The sequence below is a fragment of the Carassius gibelio genome, chromosome B1 (genome assembly GCF_023724105.1).
Source record: "Carassius gibelio isolate Cgi1373 ecotype wild population from Czech Republic chromosome B1, carGib1.2-hapl.c, whole genome shotgun sequence".
NCBI lineage: Eukaryota > Metazoa > Chordata > Actinopteri > Cypriniformes > Cyprinidae > Carassius > Carassius gibelio.
Window position 1 is genome coordinate 25,306,826 of NC_068396.1, and position 19,612 is coordinate 25,326,437.

Consider the following 19,612-nt stretch of genomic DNA (forward strand, 5'->3'; position numbering starts at 1 on the left):
CAAGTTTCTGTAAAGCTGAGCTCACGTGCGCTTGCGGAGGAGCAATGTAAACACTCACCAGAATGAACGAGTGAAACTCCCGCGGCGAATAGAACAGCTTGCAGTTGACAAACTGCATTTCTAGATCAGGACAGCACATCTTCTTTAACACAGTTACATCTGTACACCACCGTTCATTGATGTAAAAGCATGTCCCGCCACCACGCGATTTCCCTGTTGATTCTGCGTCGTAATACACTCTAAACAGCTGAAAGCCTGGCAGATGGAGCGCGCTGTCCGGTATGGCATCATTCAGCCATGTTTCCGTGGAACACAGAGCAGCAGAGTATGTGAAATCCTTATTTGTCCGAGAGAGCAAAAGGAGTTCTTCCTTTTTGTTGGGTGGAGAGCGGAGATTTGCCAGATGTAGGCTAGCGCTTGCTTTTCCTGTCTGCGCGACCTGAAGCATTTGATCAGCACTGCTGCTTCTCCAATAACAACGTTCAGTAAAATGTCTGAATAATTTAAATCCGGTAAAAGATCTTGTGGTGTGTTCTGCCGAATGTTCAGCAATTCATCCCTGGTAAAACTGATCATGTTTGTTAAACAAAAAACAGGAAAAACGAATCAAAAACAGTACAAACACTGGAGAACCAAGCACTGAAGCAGCCATGTGCGGCGTTATCGAGTGATAGAAAAAAAAAGTGTGTTGGCAGAGATTGATTCGGCTAGAGGAACAGAGATGAGCTCAGCCAATTTGCATGGATTCCTCTACCTAGAACACAAACCGTGGGGATGTGGTGCTTGTAGCAGTAGGCGGCAGATCAAAACTCTCACTCTTGATTTCCATGCCGCAACTGTAACTGTATCTTCAACCAAAAGACCTATAGGTTTCACTGTCTTTTAATAGACTTTTCAGATGTTTGTTATTTACCAGATTGCCTCTTTCTGACCAATGTACTGTCTATAAAACCCATTTTAAATATATACATATAAATAATATAAATATAATTATTAATACTTTGTGTGTTAATATTGTAGTAGGGTGTGGTGTTTTGTTGTTTTGATTTTTGTTGTTCTTTATTTTGTGTTATGTTTTTGGATTCTTGTGTAAGGACCCCCTTGAAAATGTGATTCGGCATTTAAACAAAAGAATAAAATTTTAGCCTGTTTTCCAGTCACTTTACTGATATGGTGTGGAAAAATATATTTGGTAAATTAAATATATTTATGTTAAAATGCTTAAGTCACTAGATGTGTTTAACGGTTTCCTGTGTGATGAATAAAAAAACTGTTCTTCACCCTTAAGATGGTAAGACTGAGAGAAGAGGAGGAGTTGTGAAATCGAATGGAAAGTTATAAAATAAGGTGAGACCGATGTAAAATTATTGTGAGGAAAGAGACAGAAGCTGGTGAACTACAATGGCAAGTCTTTGTATCATATATATATATATATATATATATATATATATATATATATATATATATATATATATATATATATATATATAAAATTTGTGCTTAATAATCATATTCCACTTCTTTGACAGGTCAAATCAGGATCTATTGGCGTTCTGTTGGTGGCTCTCCTTTTTGGGAATGGAGACTTCTTAAAAATGGAGAGAGGTCATTTTTAATTCATAACGAAAATATATTTATGTTGACTTTTCATAATTACTTCACACACATTTGTAAATGAGCCCCTGAAATTAATTAAATGTAAACCAGGTGTTGTTAAACAAAAAGCATGTGACCAGTTTGTGCAAATGATTTATAAAGTATTTGATGAGATGACTTGCTTTGAGTATGCATTGACAGTATTATTAGATAAACAGAGTGATAAATTAAAAGTTCATCTTTTATACAGGCAAGTATCATATTTATATACATATTCAAATATGTGATTCTGTCCTTTAGGGTTTGTTGCAGGCCGTACAAATGTCACTGAGCAATGTTCTATGGTTCAAACGTGTAATGTGTACGGCTTCACTGACTGGTACAAAGTGGGCAGTGTCTGTGTCAAATACTTCAACAATTCTCTCAACTTTACTGATGCTGAGGTATGTTTTTTTTTTCATGGAATGTAAAAAAAATCTGTGTAATGTGTAGACATTAAATATTCTTCCCTGTTCATATCCAGTTCGACTGTAGGAAAAAAGCCCCTGGTGCACACCTGGTGTCGGTGCATAAGGAAGAGCTAAATGATGCGTTACACTGCATTGTGAAAAAATTCAACCCAAATAACCTGCGCATCTGGCTTGGAGCTTTTGAACTTTTTAAGGTAAAAAAAAGACAGAGATGTGCTGGTGTTTACAAACAGGGAGAGAAAATAGAAATTAGTTTCTCACTAATGAAATTTTTTGTGTGTGTCTTTCTTTCTTTCTTTATTCTTTAAAAACTCTCTCTCATTATTTCAGTCTGGTCAATTTCTTTGGCTTGATGGATCCTACTGGGATTATGAAATCTGGACACCTGGTGAACCCAACAATGTGTACACCAGCACAGAGGAATGTGTGGAGATGAACTGGAAAAGTAAGAACAGAGAGACACTAATGGGTTATAGGATAATCACATTCATTTTTAAGTAAATGTTTTGCTAAGTGATCAGTGACGCTGTGAGGAATATTCGGTAAGAAGGTAGAATAATCTCTTCATTTCACTGTCCCTCATTTTCAGAGGATGGCAAATGGAATGACCGCGGTTGTCATTTCAAGGAAAACTACATATGTGCCTTCAAACTAAATGGCATCTAGAAACCAGGCTCTGAGGAGATGGAGTAGTTTTATCTGGGTACTGACCCATAAAACTTTCTGCATAAAATGATATTCTCTGCATCAACACAAAATTTACAATAAAAATAAATAAAAAACAATTATTCAAAATAATTATTCAAATAGCTTTAAAATGCTAATAAAGAATGCTGGCAATCAAAATTATCAGTTGATTTATTTATTATTTTATTTACTGTTTGTCAGATTATGACTGTATGTAATGGCTATACTTATAAAAAATAATGGTTCCAAAATGGTGTTTTTGGTTCCCAAAAGAACCTTTCAGTGAAAATTTTAGTCTAGGACTAGGCTTAAGACTTGTCTGTGAAACTGTGTGTGTGTGTGTGTGTGGGGGGGGGGGGTCTCACCTTATTTTATACCTTTCCATTCAATTTCACAACTCTTCCTCTTCTCTCAGTCTTACTGCCTTAAGGGTGAAGAACAGTTATTTTATTCATCACACAGGAAACCGTTAAACACATCTAGTGACTGAAGCATGAATGAATTTAATAAAACAACTCTATAGCGCCATTTCTAACTATAGGCAGAGCAGGAAGTTGACCTCTGCATTATGAAGGGCCTCCATAACTGTACCACAGTAAAATATAGGTAATGGCATATGTTTCATGTTGACATTGGGCACTCCCCACCAGGTACAATATTCATAAATAATAATGTACTGTAGGATACTCATTCTAATAAATGTATATTGTAATGTACTCTTACTAATATATATATTTTTAAAATTATTTAAAATCACAGCAACATTGCTGGTAGGTTATCATTGCACAAATTAACACACTCTCCACATTTAAAAAATAAAAATATAAATTAGAAGAGTTCTAAACTAAAGTGACATGACCTAGAGCCAAGTATGGTGACCCATACTCGGAATACGTGCTCTGCTTTTAACCCATCCAAAGTGCACACACACACACACACACACATACACACACACACACTGTGAACACACACCCGGAGCAGTGAGCAGCCATTTATGCTGCGGCGCCCAGGGAGCAGTTGGGGGTTCGGTGCCTTGCTCAAAGATATCTCAACAATAGTATTAAAGGTGGAGAAAGAACTGTTCATGCACTCCCCCCACGTACAATTCCTGCTGACCCGAGAGTCGAACTCACAACCTTTTGATTGCGATGCCAACTCTCTAACCATGCCAACTAATCAACTCAAATCACCTGCAAAGGTTTCCTGAGCCTTGATTTTCATTTTAATCATGAAACTCTAACAGCAACATTTGGAAAAGCAAGCGCAGAACATGGAAACAAGAGTGAAAAAAAAAACTGCATACAAAAAACAAAAGTAATAGCAGAAAAAAACAGAACTATAACCAAAGAAAACATGATTTAATGCTTAAATCAGACAAATCTAGTTAATTAAGTTAATTAATATACAATTTTGTGCAATATGATTTTAAACGTGTTTAAAGTTTTGCTTCATGCTTATTTTTAAAAAATGCGTTATAACCTTTTTTTTATCTATGCTGATTATTTTTCAATCTGTGACTGTTGTTTGCTACTCTGAAAACATTGCTTTTATTTTTAAATCTTGTACATTACATTTTTACTAGCGTTTTTAAATTTAGTTTTTAATTTTTTTTTATCCGTGACTGCAATACTTTAGGGGGGAATCTGATCCCATACCTTTATGGTTGCCAGGTTGATTAAAATAAGTAACACACGTAATATTTCAGAGGGAGTTGATTGCGAAAGCGTGCGCACGGATGATCAATTTGTGGGTATGGATTCAAAAACCAAATGTACGGATTTGTTAAACCAAGGGAACAGTTTGTGAGTATGGTTTATAAAATGAGGAAACGGGTTGCAAAACCATCGGCACGGACTGTAATTTTTTTCTCCTACAGGTGACCTCCCGGGCTCCATACTCATGCTAAAATGAGTAAATAATAAATGCTTTGGACATCTGCTAAATGTATACATTTATTTATTTATTTATTTATATTGATTTCGGTAATCGATAATTTTTAAACAAAAAAAGTTATGGACTGACACTTTAATTTTAATTTTATATGAAATACATGTTCTATTACAAATCCAGTCAGTATCAAACTCTGTGTTGTGCAATGGATTGTGGAATGAATTTGTGCCAAAAAAAAATGGTTGCAATTTCTTTCATCACAAAAAAAACTGATATTGATACATTTTAAATTATTTAATAATTTATTGATATAACATAATATCTTTTTTTTTTTTTTTTTACTTAAAATGTACTTTTCCTTCTCAATCAAGGTTTGGCCAAAGGTTTCACTGGTGCTTTGTCATCATTGCAAGATTTCAGATCTATCAATCTAGTCAGTTCTTCCAACACACCAAACACTGGCATGTGACCAGACTGCCTCACTGCTACTACATACTGTGTGTACTTTACAGACTAGGAGTTTATAGTTTTCATTCCATGTAATATGTGTAAATGTTTAGAGTTTTTAATACAATTATAATGTGCTTTATTGTTCTCAGTGGCATCTACGCTAATATTAGTCTGTTTCTCTCTTATTCCGAGGTCACTATAGCCACCAGATCCAGTCTGTATACAGATCAGATGATCACTGCAGTCACCCAGATCTAGTCCGTATTCAGTCCAGATGGGTGATCAGCTCGTAGAGATGACCTCTACAGTCCTGAATGTCAGGATTTGACTATGTCAGCTGGATGAGCTCCAGACACAGATCCCCTCCAAAGACCTTGTTGGCCATCGGTCCTCCGCGACCTGTGTTGGAGCCTATTATTAAACCACGCCATGCTGGTTTTGTCTGTCCAGGGGAGAAATGCCCCCCCACCCCCCACCCCAGACTGTGCCTGGATTCTCCCAAGGTTTTCCATTTCTGTCACTGATCAAGTTTTGGGTCCTTGTCGCTGTCGGCTTTTGCTTGCATATTTGGGGACGCTTAACTGATTGCACAGACACTTTAGGAAAAGAGCTGAACTGTTCAACGCACCACCATTTCCATTTAAAAAATGGTTTGCAACATTTTGTTGAGGCTGAATGCAGATAAACCGTAACACCGGGACAACTTCTTTATATTTACAGACGTGACGTAATGGCGTGAATTTCCAGTGAAAACCAACCTGTACCAATCAAATTAGAAAACATTACTGTAAGCTAATTTTGTGAATTGGGCTAAAGGCGATAGTTTTGAACACTGGCTGGTTTTAAAGATGTAATTCTGAACAGTAGTAATATTTGTAAATGTTTGTTTGCATACATTTTGTTTAGCTAGTTTAGACTTTTTATTTTTTTTTATTCATTAAACAAAGTTTAAACTGAATTTTGCAGTTGTATTACAGATGTTTATTAACTGGAGCTTTAAAGGGACCTTTCACCCCGAAATGTAATTAAAAGTGTACTTGTTGTGTACGTCCAATCTTAAAAGTATAATTGGGAAGTACACAACAAGTACACTTTTAATACAATTAAGCACACTTCTTATTCAAGAGGGTAAAAACACTAATTACAACGCATAATAGCCTTTATTTAATAACAATTGCCATTCATAAAATTTTCATAGGCTAAAAACACACAAACAAAGAAAAAAAAAAAGGCACCTACATCTTGGATGGCCTGAAAGTCAGTACATTTCTGGGTGAACGGTCCCTTTAAAGCTCCAGTTAAGCATCCCCAAATATGCAAGCCATAGCCGACAGCGGCAAGCACCCAAAACTTGATCAGTGACAGGGGGGCATTTCTCCCCTGGACAGACAAAACCAGCATGGCGTGGTTTAATAATAGGCTCCAACACAGGTCGCGGAGGACCGATGGCCAACAAGGTCTTTGGAGGGGATCTGTGTCTGGAGCTCATCCAGCTGACATAGTCAAATCCTGACATTCAGGGCTGTAGAGGTCATCTCTACGAGCTGATCACCCATCTGGACTGAATACGGACTGGATCTGGGTGACTGCAGTGATCATCTGATCTGTATACAGACTGGATCTGGTGGCTATAGTGACCTCGGAATAAGAGAGAAACAGACTAATATTAGCGTAGATGCCACTGAGAACAATAAAGCACATTATAATTGTATTAAAAACTCTAAACATTTACACATATTACATGGAATGAAAACTATAAACTCCTAGTCTGTAAAGTACACACAGTATGTAGTAGCAGTGAGGCAGTCTGGTCACATGCCAGTGTTTGGTGTGTTGGAAGAACTGACTAGATTGATAGATCTGAAATCTTGCAATGATGACAAAGCACGAATGAAACCTTTGGCCACACCTTGATTGAGAAGGAAAAGTACATTTTAAGTAAAAAAAAAAAAAAAGATATTATGTTATATCAATAAATTATTAAATAATTTAAAATGTATCAATATCAGTTTTTTTTGTGATGAAAGAAATTGCAACCATTTTTTTGGCACAAATTCATTCCACAATCCATTGCACAACACAGAGTTTGATACTGACTGGATTTGTAATAGAACATGTATTTCATATAAAATTAAAATTAAAGTGTCAGTCCATAACTTTTTTTGTTTAAAAATTATCGATTACCGAAATCAATATAAATAAATAAATAAATAAATGTATACATTTAGCAGATGTCCAAAGCATTTATTATTTACTCATTTTAGCATGAGTATGGAGCCCGGGAGGTCACCTGTAGGAGAAAAAAATTACAGTCCGTGCCGATGGTTTTGCAACCCATCCCCTCATTTTATAAACCATACTCACAAACTGTTCCCTTGGTTTAACAAATCCGTACATTCGGTTTTTTAATCCATACCCACAAATTGATCATCCGTGCGCACGCTTTCGCAATCCACTCCCTCTGAAATATTACGTGTGTTACTTATTTTAATCAACCTGGCAACCATAAAGGTATGGGATCAGATTCCCCCCTAAAGTATTGCAGTCACGGATAAAAAAAAAACAAAAAAATAAATTTAAAAAGTCTAGTAAAAATGTAATGTATAAGATTTAAAAATAAAAGCAATGTTTTCAGAGTAGCAAACAACAGTCACAGATTGAAAAAGAATAAGCGTAAATAAAAAAATGTAATAAGCATTTTTTAAAAATAAGCATGAGGCAAAACTTTGAACACATTTAAAATCATATTGCACAAAATGTTATATTAATTAACTTAATTAACTAGATTTGTCTGATTTAAGCATAAAATCCTGTTTTCTTTGGTTATAGTTCTGTTTTTTTCTGCTATTATTTGTATTTTTGTATTTTTGCTTTTCCAAATGTTGCAGTTAGAGTTTCATGATGAAATGAAAATCAAGACTCAGGAAACCTTTGCAGGTGATTTGAGTTGATTAGTTGGCATGTCGCCATATTCTAATTTGTTGAGATAGTGAATTGGTGTTTTTTGTTAAATGTGAGCCAAAATCATCACAATTAAAAGAACCAAAGACTTAAACAACTTCAGTCTGTCTGCACTGAATTTATTTAATACACGAGTTTCACAATTTGAATTGCTTTGGAAATGATGTTATCAGTTCCTTGTTGAGAAAGATCATGTAGCTCTTCAGCGATTAAGATATTTTATTGATAAAATTGCGTTTCAGCGCTAAAAAGTTTGTGTTGCTGAATGTCAGTGTTTGTGATCTAAACGTGATCTGACGGACTCGTGTGTGTGTGTGTGTGTGTGAGGTACAGTGAAGACAGGGCATTAGGAAAGTTGTGGCCTAGTGGTTAGAGAGTTGGCCTCGCAATCGAAAGGTTGTGAGTTTGACTCTTGGGTCAGCAGGAATTGTACGTGGGGGGAGTGCATGAACAGTTCTTTCTCCACCTTTAATACTATTGTTGAGATATCTTTGAGCAAGGCACCGAACCCCCAACTGCTCCCTGGGCGCCACAGCATAAATGGCTGCCCACTGCTCCGGGTGTGTGTTCACAGTTTGTGTGTGTGTGTGTGTGTGTGTGCACTTTGGATGGGTTAAAAGCAGAGCACGTATTCCGAGTATGGGTCACCATACTTGGCTGTAGGTCACGTCACTTTAGTTTAGAACTCTTCTAATTTATATTTTTATTTTTTAAATGTGGAGAGTGTGTTCATTTGTGAATTGATAACCTACCAGCAATGTTGCTGTGATTTTAAATACATTTTAAAAAATATATATTAGTAAGAGTACATTACAATATACATTTATTAGAACGAGTATCCTACAGTACATTATTATTTATGAATATTGTACCTGGTGGGGAGTGCCCAATGTCAACATGAAACATATGCCATTACCTATATTTTACTGTGGTACAGTTATGGAGGCCCTTCATAATGCAGAGGTCAACTTCCTGCTCTGCCTATAGTTAGAAATGGCGCTATAGAGTTGTTTTATTAAATTCATTCATGCTTCAGTCACTAGATGTGTTTAACGGTTTCCTGTGTGATGAATAAAAGAACTGTTCTTCACCCTTAAGACAGTAAGACTGAGAGAAGAGGAGGAGTTGTGAAATTTAATGGAAAGGTATAAAATAAGGTGAGACCGATGTACGATGTAAAATTATTGTGAGGAAAGAGATGACAGAAGCTGGTGAACTACAATTGCAAGTCTTTGTATCCTGAAATTGTCTGTGAACCCATCAACCCCCCCCATCCCCCCCCCCCCCCCCCCCCCACACACACACACAGTTTCGCAGACAAGTCTCAAGCCTAGTCCTTGACTAACATTTTCACTGAAAGGTTCTTTTGGGAACCAAAAACACCCTTTTGGAACCATTATTTTTTATAAGTATAGCCATTACATACAGTCATAATCTGACAAACAGTAAGTAAATAAATAAATAAATCAACTGATAATTTTGATTGCCAGCATTCTTTATTAGCATTTTAAAGCTATTTGAATAATTATTTTGAATAATTATTTTTATTTATTGTTATTGTAAATTTTTTGTTGATGCAGAGAATATCATTTTATGCAGAAAGTTTTATGGGTCAGTACCCAGATAAAACTACTCCATCTCCTCAGAGCCTGGTTTCTAGATGCCATTTAGTTTGAAGGCACATATGTAGTTTTCCTTGAAATGACAACCGCGGTCATTCCATTTGCCAGTCTCTGAAAATGAGGGACAGTGAAATGAAGAGATTATTCTACCTTCTTACCGAATATTCCTCACAGCGTCACTGATCACTTAGCAAAACATTTACTTAAAAATGAATCTGATTATCCTATAACCCATTAGTGTCTCTCTGTTCTTACCTTTCCAGTTCATCTCCACACATTCCTCTGTGCTGGTGTACACATTGTTGGGTTCACCACGTGTCCAGATTTCATAATCCCAGTAGGATCCATCAAGCCAAAGAAATTTACCAGACTGAAATAATGAGAGAGAGTTTTTAAAGAAGAAATAAAGAAAGAAAGACACAAACAAAAAATGGCATAAGTGAGAAACTATAGTGCATGCATGTAATAGAAAACCATATAATAACAGAAAATCAGTCATTTCTCTTTTCTTTTCCTGTTTGTAAACACCAGCACATCTCTGTCTTTTTTTTTTTTTTACCTTAAAAAGTTCAAAAGCTCCAAGCCAGATGCGCAGGTTATTTGGGTTGGAACTTCTCACAATGCAGAGCAACCCATCATTTTGCTCTTCCTTATGCACCGACACCAGGTGTGCACCAGGGGCTTTTTTCCTACAGTCGAACTGGATATGAACAAGGAAGAACATTTCATGACTACACATTACACAGATTTTTTTTACATTCCATGAAAAAAAAAAAAAACATACCTCAGCATCAGTAAAGTTGAGAGAATTGTTGAAGTATTTGACACAGACACTGCCCACTTTGTACCAGTCAGTGAAGCCGTACACATTACACGTTTGAACCATAGAACATTGCTCAGTGACATTTGTACGGCCTGCAACAAACCCTAAAGGACAGAATCACATATTTGAATATGTATATAAATATGATACTTGCCTGTATAAAAGATGAACTTTTAATTTATCACTCTGTTTATCTAATAATACTGTCAATGCATACTCAAAGCAAGTCATCTCATCAAATACTTTATAAATCATTTGCACAAACTGGTCACATGCTTTTTGTTTAACAACACCTGGTTTACATTTAATTAATATCAGGGGCTCATTTACAAATGTGTGTGAAGTAATTATGAAAAGTCAACATAAATATATTTTCGTTATGAATTAAAAATGACCTCTCTCCATTTTTAAGAAGTCTCCATTCCCAAAAAGGAGAGCCACCAACAGAACGCCAATAGATCCTGATTTGACCTGTCAAAGAAGTGGAATATGATTATTAAGCACAAAGTTACACACATATATATATATATATATATATATATATATATATATATATATATATATATATATATGATACAAAGACTTGCCATTGTAGTTCACCAGCTTCTGTCGTCTCTTTCCTCACAATAATTTTACATCTCTCTCACCTTATTTTATACCTTTCCATTCGATATCACAACTCCTCCTCCTCTCTCAGTCTTACCATCTTAAGGGTGAAGAACAGTTTTTTTATTCATCACACAGGAAACCGTTAAACACATCTAGTGACTTAAGCATTTTAACATAAATATATTTAATATACCGGTAATTAAGAAAAAAATAATGTTTTGTGTGAACTGTTAAAGTTTACACAGATCAACCTATGCATTCAAATTTCAAAGAATAAACTAAACAAAAACAAAAAGGAAAAAATGAGAAGAGAGAGCATGTACAGGTGGATAGAAACACGATTGCTTGTTTTATTATACGATCATGACATTAAAGGATTTCATTCCTGCTGCACTCTTCTCATTACAATCTGAGTCATTATGCACTTTTTACTTTAAGTAATGGTTCAACCCTAACAAGAAATGGATCTGCATTTTACTTCCTACATTTCTTTGACCCTTCTCGTATTTTTTCCACACCATATCAGTAAAGTGACTGGAAAACAGGCTAAAATTTTATTCTTTTGTTTAAATGCCGAATCACATTTTCAAGGGGTTCCTTACACAAGAATCCAAAAACATAACACAAATTAAAGAACGACAACAATCAGAACAAAAAAACACCACACCCTACTACAATATTAACACACAAAGTATTCATAATTATATTAATATTATTTATATGTATATATTTAAAATGGGTTTTATAGACAGTACATTGGTCAGAAAGAGGCAATCTGGTAAATAACAAACATCTGAAAAGTCTATTAAAAGACAGTGAAACCAATAGGTCTTGTGGTTAGGAGATATAGTTACAGTTGCGGCATTGAAATCAAGTGTGAGAGTTTTGATCTGCCGCCTACTGCTACAAGCACCACATCCCCACGGTTTGTGTTCTAGGAAGAGGAATCCATGCAAATTGGCTGAGCTCATCTCTGTTCCTCTAGCTGAATCAATCTCTGGACTTTAGGAGAAACCCCCCTGCAGTGGAGTCATTCAGATTCTTGGGAACCACCATCTCTCAGGACCTGAAGTGGGACAATCACATTGACTCCATTGTGAAAAAGGCCCAACAAAGGTTGTACTTCCTTCGCCAGCTGAGGAAGTTTAACCAGCCATCATTGAGTCTGTCCTGTGTACTTCAATAACTGTCTGGTTTGGTTCAGCTACAAAATCAGACATCAGAAGACTACAGAGAACTGTTCGGACTGCTGAAAGGATTATTGGTGCTCCCCTGCCCACCGTTCAAGAACTGTATACATCCAGAGTGAGGAAAAGGGCTCAGAAAATCACTCTGGGTCCCTCACATCCAAGTTATCCCATCTTTTTAACTTTTGCCATCTGGCCGGCGCCTCAGAGCCGCAAATACCAGAACAGTCAGACACAAGAAAAGTTTCTTCCCCCAGGCAATCTACCTCGTGAACAGTTAAATGTTCCCCACTTATGCAATAAAAATGTGCAATATCCTTATATTTATTTGTTTCCACTCCATCCTAGTACATCCCTGCATCTTACTCAATCCTATTCCATTATCATTTATATCACAATTGTTTATACACTTATTTATTTGCCTATTTTTTTTTTTTTTTCTGTGTGTTGTTATCTCTGTGTACTGGAAGCTTATGTCACTAAAACAAATTGATTGTATGCGCAAGCATACTTGGCAATTAAGCTATTTCTGATTCTAATTTCTGATTCTGATTCACTTTGCAGTACTCCTTTCACCAAGATAACAGCCATCATGGGACTCGTTCACTTGATCACTTCTGGCAATCACACAGAGGAGATTTGATTCCTACTCATTCACTCTCCCTCCATGGCAGTAGCTTTGGTGCACATCTGGCTTATTAACCACAACCCTTTCATTGATTGGGCTCACCACACTGTATTGGACTGGAGTCCATTTTGTTTGTCTCAGTGTTTGGTGTCTGCTTCATCCCCTGTCATGTCTGTTTCTGTGTTACAGGGGGAGCCGTTTGACCTGGCAAATGTTCCAGCAGCTTACCATGACTTGAGAGCGGTGTTCAGTAAGTCCTGAGCTTCATCCGTTCCTCCGCACAGCCCGCATGATTGTGTGATAGATTACCTGGCACTTCTCAACCTAAGGGGTGCCTTTATTCGCTCTCCGGTCCTGAGAGAGAGGCCATGGAGAAATACATCAATGAGTCTCTAGTAGCCAGTTTATACTTCCCTCTTCCTCTCCGGCTGGGGTGGGGTTTTTCTTTGCTCCTGCATTGATTATCGTGGGCTGAATGACATAACGGTCAAGAATAGTCAACCCTTGCTATTGATGTCTTCAGCTTTCAAACTCTTGCAGGGGTTGACCTACACAACACTTACCGCCTAGTTTGGATTAGGAAGGGGGACGAATGGAAGAATGGATACAATATTTTTGTAGGCAACAACCATGCATAATTCCAGTCAATGCAATTCCATTTCAGGTTGCTATGACTGGAGCCATCACTGGTCATACTCGGGGACAGGAGACCTCGGGGGCTAAACTCAGGAACAGAATCCCTCTCTGGGCTAGATTCAGGGACTGCCACTTACGAGCTGGCACTGGAGGGTGCTCTGGAGGACCAGGCACAGCAAGTCGCTTTTGAAGAGCTGGTACTTGGGCAAACTCAGGAGCTGGAGCCACCACTGGAGCAAGCTAAGGGGCTAAAGCTGACACTGGAGTAAGCCTAGGGTATAGCACCAACCACCTTCTCCTCCTTTGGTTCCCCTCTAAGTTTGGGGTGCAAGGCATGGTTGCCGGACTAGGAAACTGGAGTGGCCGGTGGGCTGAAGTGAGCGGTGAATTCCATGCTGCAAGGGGAAAAACCAGGAAAACAAAAGACTTAATTTTTTAAAAATATATACGGGGAGAATGGGCGCCTCTTACTGTCTTGGTATGGAATTCTGTCACAGTACTGCTACAGTTTAGGAGTGCAGAGACATAGAAGAATACCATTAATATCAAGAAGTTGAACATGAAACCAATGAAAAGTCATTCAAAAGATCAATCACATTTTTTATTTCTAATGAATTCTAATGAATCTCTGACAAATATTGTTGTATCATCTGTAAATTGACAGCATTTTATTTCTCTTTCTAAAATCCTGATTCCATGAAAAAAAAAATTTATAATGTAAAGGGTCATTGTCTGGGTTACAAGTAAAAATGAAAAAGGAGATACTGGGCATCCCATTTGCAAGTTTTATTGAGCTATTAAACCCATTATATGAAGTATAAATGGCCCTTTTAAAGAAATCACCAAACGCAAAAAATCTGAAGTCTCAAACATACATTTGTGGTTAACGGTGTCAAATGCTTCATAAAAATCAACAGAAAATATAAAACTTTCACTATCAATATAATCATATATATATATATATATATATATATATATATATATATATATATATATATATAAACATTCAAAATGTTTACGGAACAAGTGGGTCCCCAGTGTGCCTGTAGCTTTCTCTATTTCAGCTGTATCACGTGATAGAAAGTCTAAGGCCTTTTCAAGCTGAAGGGCAAACTCATCTAATCTGCGGCCTATTATGCATCAAAGATCGATGTAAAGACACAAAGCACCGCCATCAAGTTAGCATTTTTAAACATTCGCTCACTAAAAAATTAATCATTTCTAATCAATCAATTTATAACCACAAACAATCTGGATTTTATGTTTCTAAATGAAACATGGCTAAAAGACAGCTTCAGTGCAACAGTCCTCAATGATGCAGCCCATCCTAACTTTACTTTCATGAGTGTCAGCAGGACTGGTAGGAGAGTTGGAGGTGTAGCTCCTCTAATTAAAGATGTCTATCAATGCAAGCAAGTGTCATTTGGTCAGTACTTTTCTTTTTAATATCTAGGGATTGTGCTGAAAGGTGCTCCACGCATTCTGTTTATTATTATTTACAGGCCTCCAAAATACTCTCCAGCATTTGTTGAAGAGGTCACAGAATGTTTCGTTATTGGAGGAGATTTTAATATTCACATAGATAATGCAGAAAACAAAACTACAAAAGAAATGATAATGGTTCTAAATACCTTTGACCTGATTCAGCATGTGCATGGACCCACACACAAAGGTGGAAACACTCTAGATTTAATCATAGAACAAAAGTGTACTATTTATGGAGGCTATATCTTTAACATCAAGCATTTCTGCAGACTCTGTTGATATTCTCCTTGATTCCTTCAACTCAAAAGTTAAGAATGGCAGTAAGAAAACAGACAGAAATCAGTTTGGAGAAGATCAACTGCAGTTCAGACTCTGAAAAGACAATGCAGAAAAGCCGAGTGGATGTGGAGGAAAACGAAACTTGAAATTCACTATAGCATCTATAAAGACAGCTGGACAGAATTTCTTCTTAGACCTTACAAACAATAACTTAAGCAACACTCGTACTCTTTTTGCCACTGTTGAGAGACTGACAAACCCCCCAAGTCAGATTCCCAGTGAAATGCTCTCAGACAGCAAATGCAAAGTTTGCTTACTTCTTTTCTGAGAAGATCATCAATACAATATCAAAAAGATACTATATCTACTTTTGAAGCAATTGATAGCAAAATGTTGGAAGAAATAGTGCATCACCTAAAATCGTCAACCTGCAATCTTGACACATTTCCCACATCTTTTTTCAAAAGTGTGCTAAATTGTTTAGAAGCAGATCTCTTAGAAGTGGTGAACGCCTCACTTCTTTCTGGGACATTTCCAAACTCCCTGAAAACTGCAGTTGTTAAGCCCCTCCTGAAAAATAGCAATCTTAATAACCAATATCTAATCTTCCTTTTATAGGCAAAATTATAGAAAAGGTAGTTTTTAGTCAGCTGAACAAATACTTAAACTCAAATGGATACCTGGACAATTTTCAATCTGGTTTCCGACCGCAGAGGCAGCACTCATTAAGATAATAAATAATATTCACTTAAATTCTGACTCTGCTGCGTTTGACACTGTCGATCATGACATACTACTAGAGAGACTGGAAAACTGTGTTGGGCTTTCTGGGATGGTACTCAAATGGTTCATATCATACCTAGACGAGAGAGGCTATTATGTGAGTCTAGGAGAGCATAAGTCTAAGTGGACGTCCATGACATGCGGAGTCCCACAAGGGTCAATTCTTGCACCGCTCTTGTTTAGCCTATATATGCTGCCACTAAAGTCAAATAATAAGAAAGAACCAAATTGCCTATCACAGCTATGCTGATGATATCCAGATTTACCTAGCCTTATCTCCAAATGACTACAGCCCCATTGACTCCCTCTGCCAATGTATTGATGAAATTAATAGTTGGATGTGCCAGAACTTTCTTCAGTTAAACAAGGAAAAAACTGAAGTTATTGCATTTGGAAACAAAGATGAAGTTATCATGGTGAATGTGTGATTCTGGAGACAGACCTCAGTTTCAGTAGTCATGTCAAAACAGTAACTAAATCAGCATACTATCATCTAAAAAACATTGCAAGAATTAGATGTTTTGTTTCCAGTCAAGACTTGGAGAAACTTGTTCATTCCTTTATCACCAGCAGGGTGGACTATTGTAATGGGCTCCTCACCGGCCTTCCCAAAAAGACCACTAGACAGCTGCAGCTCATCCAGAACGCTGCTGCCAGGATTCTGACTAGAACCAGAAAATCTGAGCATATCACACCAGTCCTCAGGTCCTTACACTGGCTTCCAGTTACATTTAGGATTAATTTTAAAGTACTTTTACTCATATATAAATCACTCAATGACCTATGACCGAAATATATTGCAGATATGTTCACTGAATATAAACCTAAAAGACCAGTTAGACAGTTAGAAATACCAAGGGTTCACACAAAACAAGAGGAGTCCACCTTTAGTTACTACGCTGCCCGCAGTTGGAATCAGCTTCCAGAAGAGATCAGATGTGCTTAAACACTAGTCACATTTAAATCTAGACTCAAAACTCATCTTTTTAACTGTGCATTTATTGAATGTGCACTGTCACAGTGCCACTGTGCAATGTCCAAACCGATTGCACTGTATTTTACGTATTCACTGTATTTTATGTAAAATCATTTTAGATTTTTAACCGTTTTAAATTCATTTTAAATAAGTCCTTTTTTAAATAATTTCCAAAGTTTTAAAATTGCTTGTTATTATTTTTGTTTTATTATTTCTTCATGACTATTTTACTTTCTTTTATGTTAAGCACTTTGAATTACCACTGTGTATGAAATGTGCTATATAAATAAACTTGCCTTGCCTAATCAACTGAACCTAGGACCAAATGAATAATATTACTTATAAGTCTCCCCTTCATGAATCCTGTTTGGCAATCATCTATAACTTGTTCTAAACATTTTTTTTTACTCTCTGTGCAAAAATACTGGCAAACACCATTACTGAGTAATAGGTCAGCCACAGTGGTTTATATGGCATGACACCTACGGGGTTAATGACATAGCATACGGAATTTCCCTTTAAATCCATCCTGACACTTCCGAAATATAAATAATTATTATCTGAAATATAAATCATTATTAAAAATTTATCACAGTATATTTGGGAAAAATAAATACATTTTAGAAGATGGATATAATAATATTTTTTATTATGTTATTTATATATGATTATTTAGGCTATTACAAAAAGTTGTTTTCCATTTAGTCTTCCAGGGACCTGTTCCAAAAAGGAGGTGTGTCAAACCCAAGAAAGCAGGGTAGGCCAAGGCAGCAACTTATACCGTGGTAACTTATTCTGTGAACCTAACCTGGTTGAGAGCAGTTCCTTGTGGTCTCCTTCCCATTTTTAAAGTGTAAGCTATGTTTATATACCTCATTCATTCATTCACGTTGCAAAAATGCTTTTCTTTCTGAGTATTCATTTATTATTTCAAGTACAAATATCTAAAAATTCTTAAATCATGATGTATTTTCTATACTAAAAAATTATGTTTATACTTGTTTCCTAGGGTCAAACAAGTTCATTTAAGTGCATTTTAGATTCAAGATTCAAGATTTGTATTCGTCACATACAAAATTATATATAGCATATTTAACCAGTGAAATGTGAGTAAGGTCAGATGAAAATATGCATAAATATAGCTATGTAAGAATGAAATAAAAGTAAACAATAAAAATATAAGAATAAAATATAAATAAATATGAATATTTTAGAATTAAATATAGAATGCAAAATAATGTGCATGAAAGTAAACTGTAGTCTTAAATATTAAGATATACAGGGATGTACAATGTGCATATGTGCATTATACTGTAGTCTTAAATATTAAGATACACAGGAATGTACAAGAAGCAAATGTGCAAACAGGGTGACACTGTCAGTGTGTCTATGTGAGGTAGTGAATGATGAATATCTTACTGATAAAGTGTACAATAAAAAGCCAGTAAGATGAATTCTAAAGCTTCCTATCTAAGCTTCCTATCACTGTTTATAAGTCCTGTACAATATTTTTAAATCCATCCAAGGTTAAAAAACATTGTCATTTTGTCAAAATATCATTTTAAAATTACCTCAATTCTCAGAGATCCCCAAACGGTTCGCGCGAAACAAAACAAAAAAAAGATTCAGTCTCCTTAAACCCCACCTTTCGGTAGCATACTGTGTTCTGATTGGTCAGCTAACATAGTCAGGTTTGATTGGTTGTTCCGCACACAACTTCATGGTAAACAATGCATTAGCATCTTTTAGGGGTGAATTATGTCTTATTCCTCTCATCGCGAAGCAAACAGTAAAATAAAAAATTTAACAGTCTCGCTGTTTTTTCTTTTGTGTGGGTGTATTCAAGCCGCGCGCTTCAGTTTGAATCTGAATAGCGTGTTCAGTGCGGGAGCGTGGTCACATTAGATATAAAGAAGGGAGACGTGAAAAACGTACATCGCGTTGTTTTCATATGGATTACTTTATCAAAGAATATCTGTTAGCAGCACTTGTTACACTTCACTTTAATGACGTGTTCGTAAATGAAGATCAGCACAGACAAAGGCTGCAGACAGCACACATACTAATAAGATGCTCGGGAGAAAACAAACACATAACTTCATAATCATACTTCGCGTTGTGATTCGGAGATGCTTGTTGGTCTAAATAAAGTTGGTAATGAACCTTCTTTTATACGGAAATTCTAAGCGACCATGCATTATAATTTTTTTTATTTTTGTTTTCTCGTTATAATGACTTAATTTTCTCGTTATCTCGACATAACGCAGTTCGTTTTCTTGTTATAACGACTTAGTTTTCTCTAAGAAGTTACACAACTGAGCCAGCAGGTGGCACTAAAGACCTGAATATAACTGATGCGGTGTTGTACACTATCCACTTTACTGAAGGCGGACCTTCCTCGTGATCGCTATAATTTGTGCAGTCTTGTTCATTACTGACATTTAATTAATTCATAAATGTTAAATGCTTGAATCAATATGAATATTTTGTGTATTAAGTTCCTGCTAAATGCATGAGTTTCACCAACGCG

At 36.3% G+C, this 19,612-nt stretch overlaps 2 protein-coding genes across 3 annotated transcripts; one reads left to right on the top strand and one right to left on the bottom strand.

Moving 5' to 3' along the window:
• Positions 1–1,323: 1,323 nt before the first annotated feature.
• On the top strand, positions 1,324–2,906 carry LOC127948324 (lectin). 2 transcript variants are annotated; one of them, XM_052544743.1, is made up of 6 exons: positions 1,324–1,347; positions 1,530–1,605; positions 1,897–2,039; positions 2,120–2,260; positions 2,397–2,511; positions 2,656–2,906. In XM_052544743.1, exons 2-6 carry the CDS (start codon positions 1,596–1,598, stop codon positions 2,730–2,732), a joined length of 486 nt encoding a protein of 161 aa, XP_052400703.1. In that variant the 5' UTR covers positions 1,324–1,347; positions 1,530–1,595; the 3' UTR covers positions 2,733–2,906. The 2 variants fall into 2 exon arrangements, with proteins under 2 accessions (XP_052400703.1, XP_052400702.1); XM_052544742.1 differs by lacking the exon at positions 1,324–1,347 and adding an exon at positions 1,367–1,404.
• Positions 2,907–9,531: 6,625 nt separating this feature from the next.
• LOC127949230 (lectin-like) lies at positions 9,532–11,127 on the bottom strand. Its single transcript, XM_052546260.1, has 6 exons — positions 11,087–11,127; positions 10,895–10,970; positions 10,461–10,603; positions 10,236–10,376; positions 9,932–10,046; positions 9,532–9,787 (listed from the first exon to the last, which is right to left on the bottom strand). Exons 1-6 carry the CDS (start codon positions 11,087–11,089, stop codon positions 9,711–9,713), a joined length of 555 nt encoding a protein of 184 aa, XP_052402220.1. The 5' UTR covers positions 11,090–11,127; the 3' UTR covers positions 9,532–9,710.
• Positions 11,128–19,612: the final 8,485 nt, after the last annotated feature.

Coding starts and splice junctions, on each gene's coding strand:
- LOC127948324 (XM_052544742.1), top strand. Junction 2,040..2,119: donor TCAACTTTACTGATGCTGAG/GTATGTTTTTTT, acceptor GTTCATATCCAG/TTCGACTGTAGGAAAAAAGC. Junction 2,512..2,655: donor TGTGGAGATGAACTGGAAAA/GTAAGAACAGAG, acceptor CCTCATTTTCAG/AGGATGGCAAATGGAATGAC.
- LOC127949230 (XM_052546260.1), bottom strand. Junction 10,604..10,894: donor CTTCTTAAAAATGGAGAGAG/GTCATTTTTAAT, acceptor TCTGTCCTTTAG/GGTTTGTTGCAGGCCGTACA. Junction 10,047..10,235: donor GAGCTTTTGAACTTTTTAAG/GTAAAAAAAAAA, acceptor TCATTATTTCAG/TCTGGTAAATTTCTTTGGCT.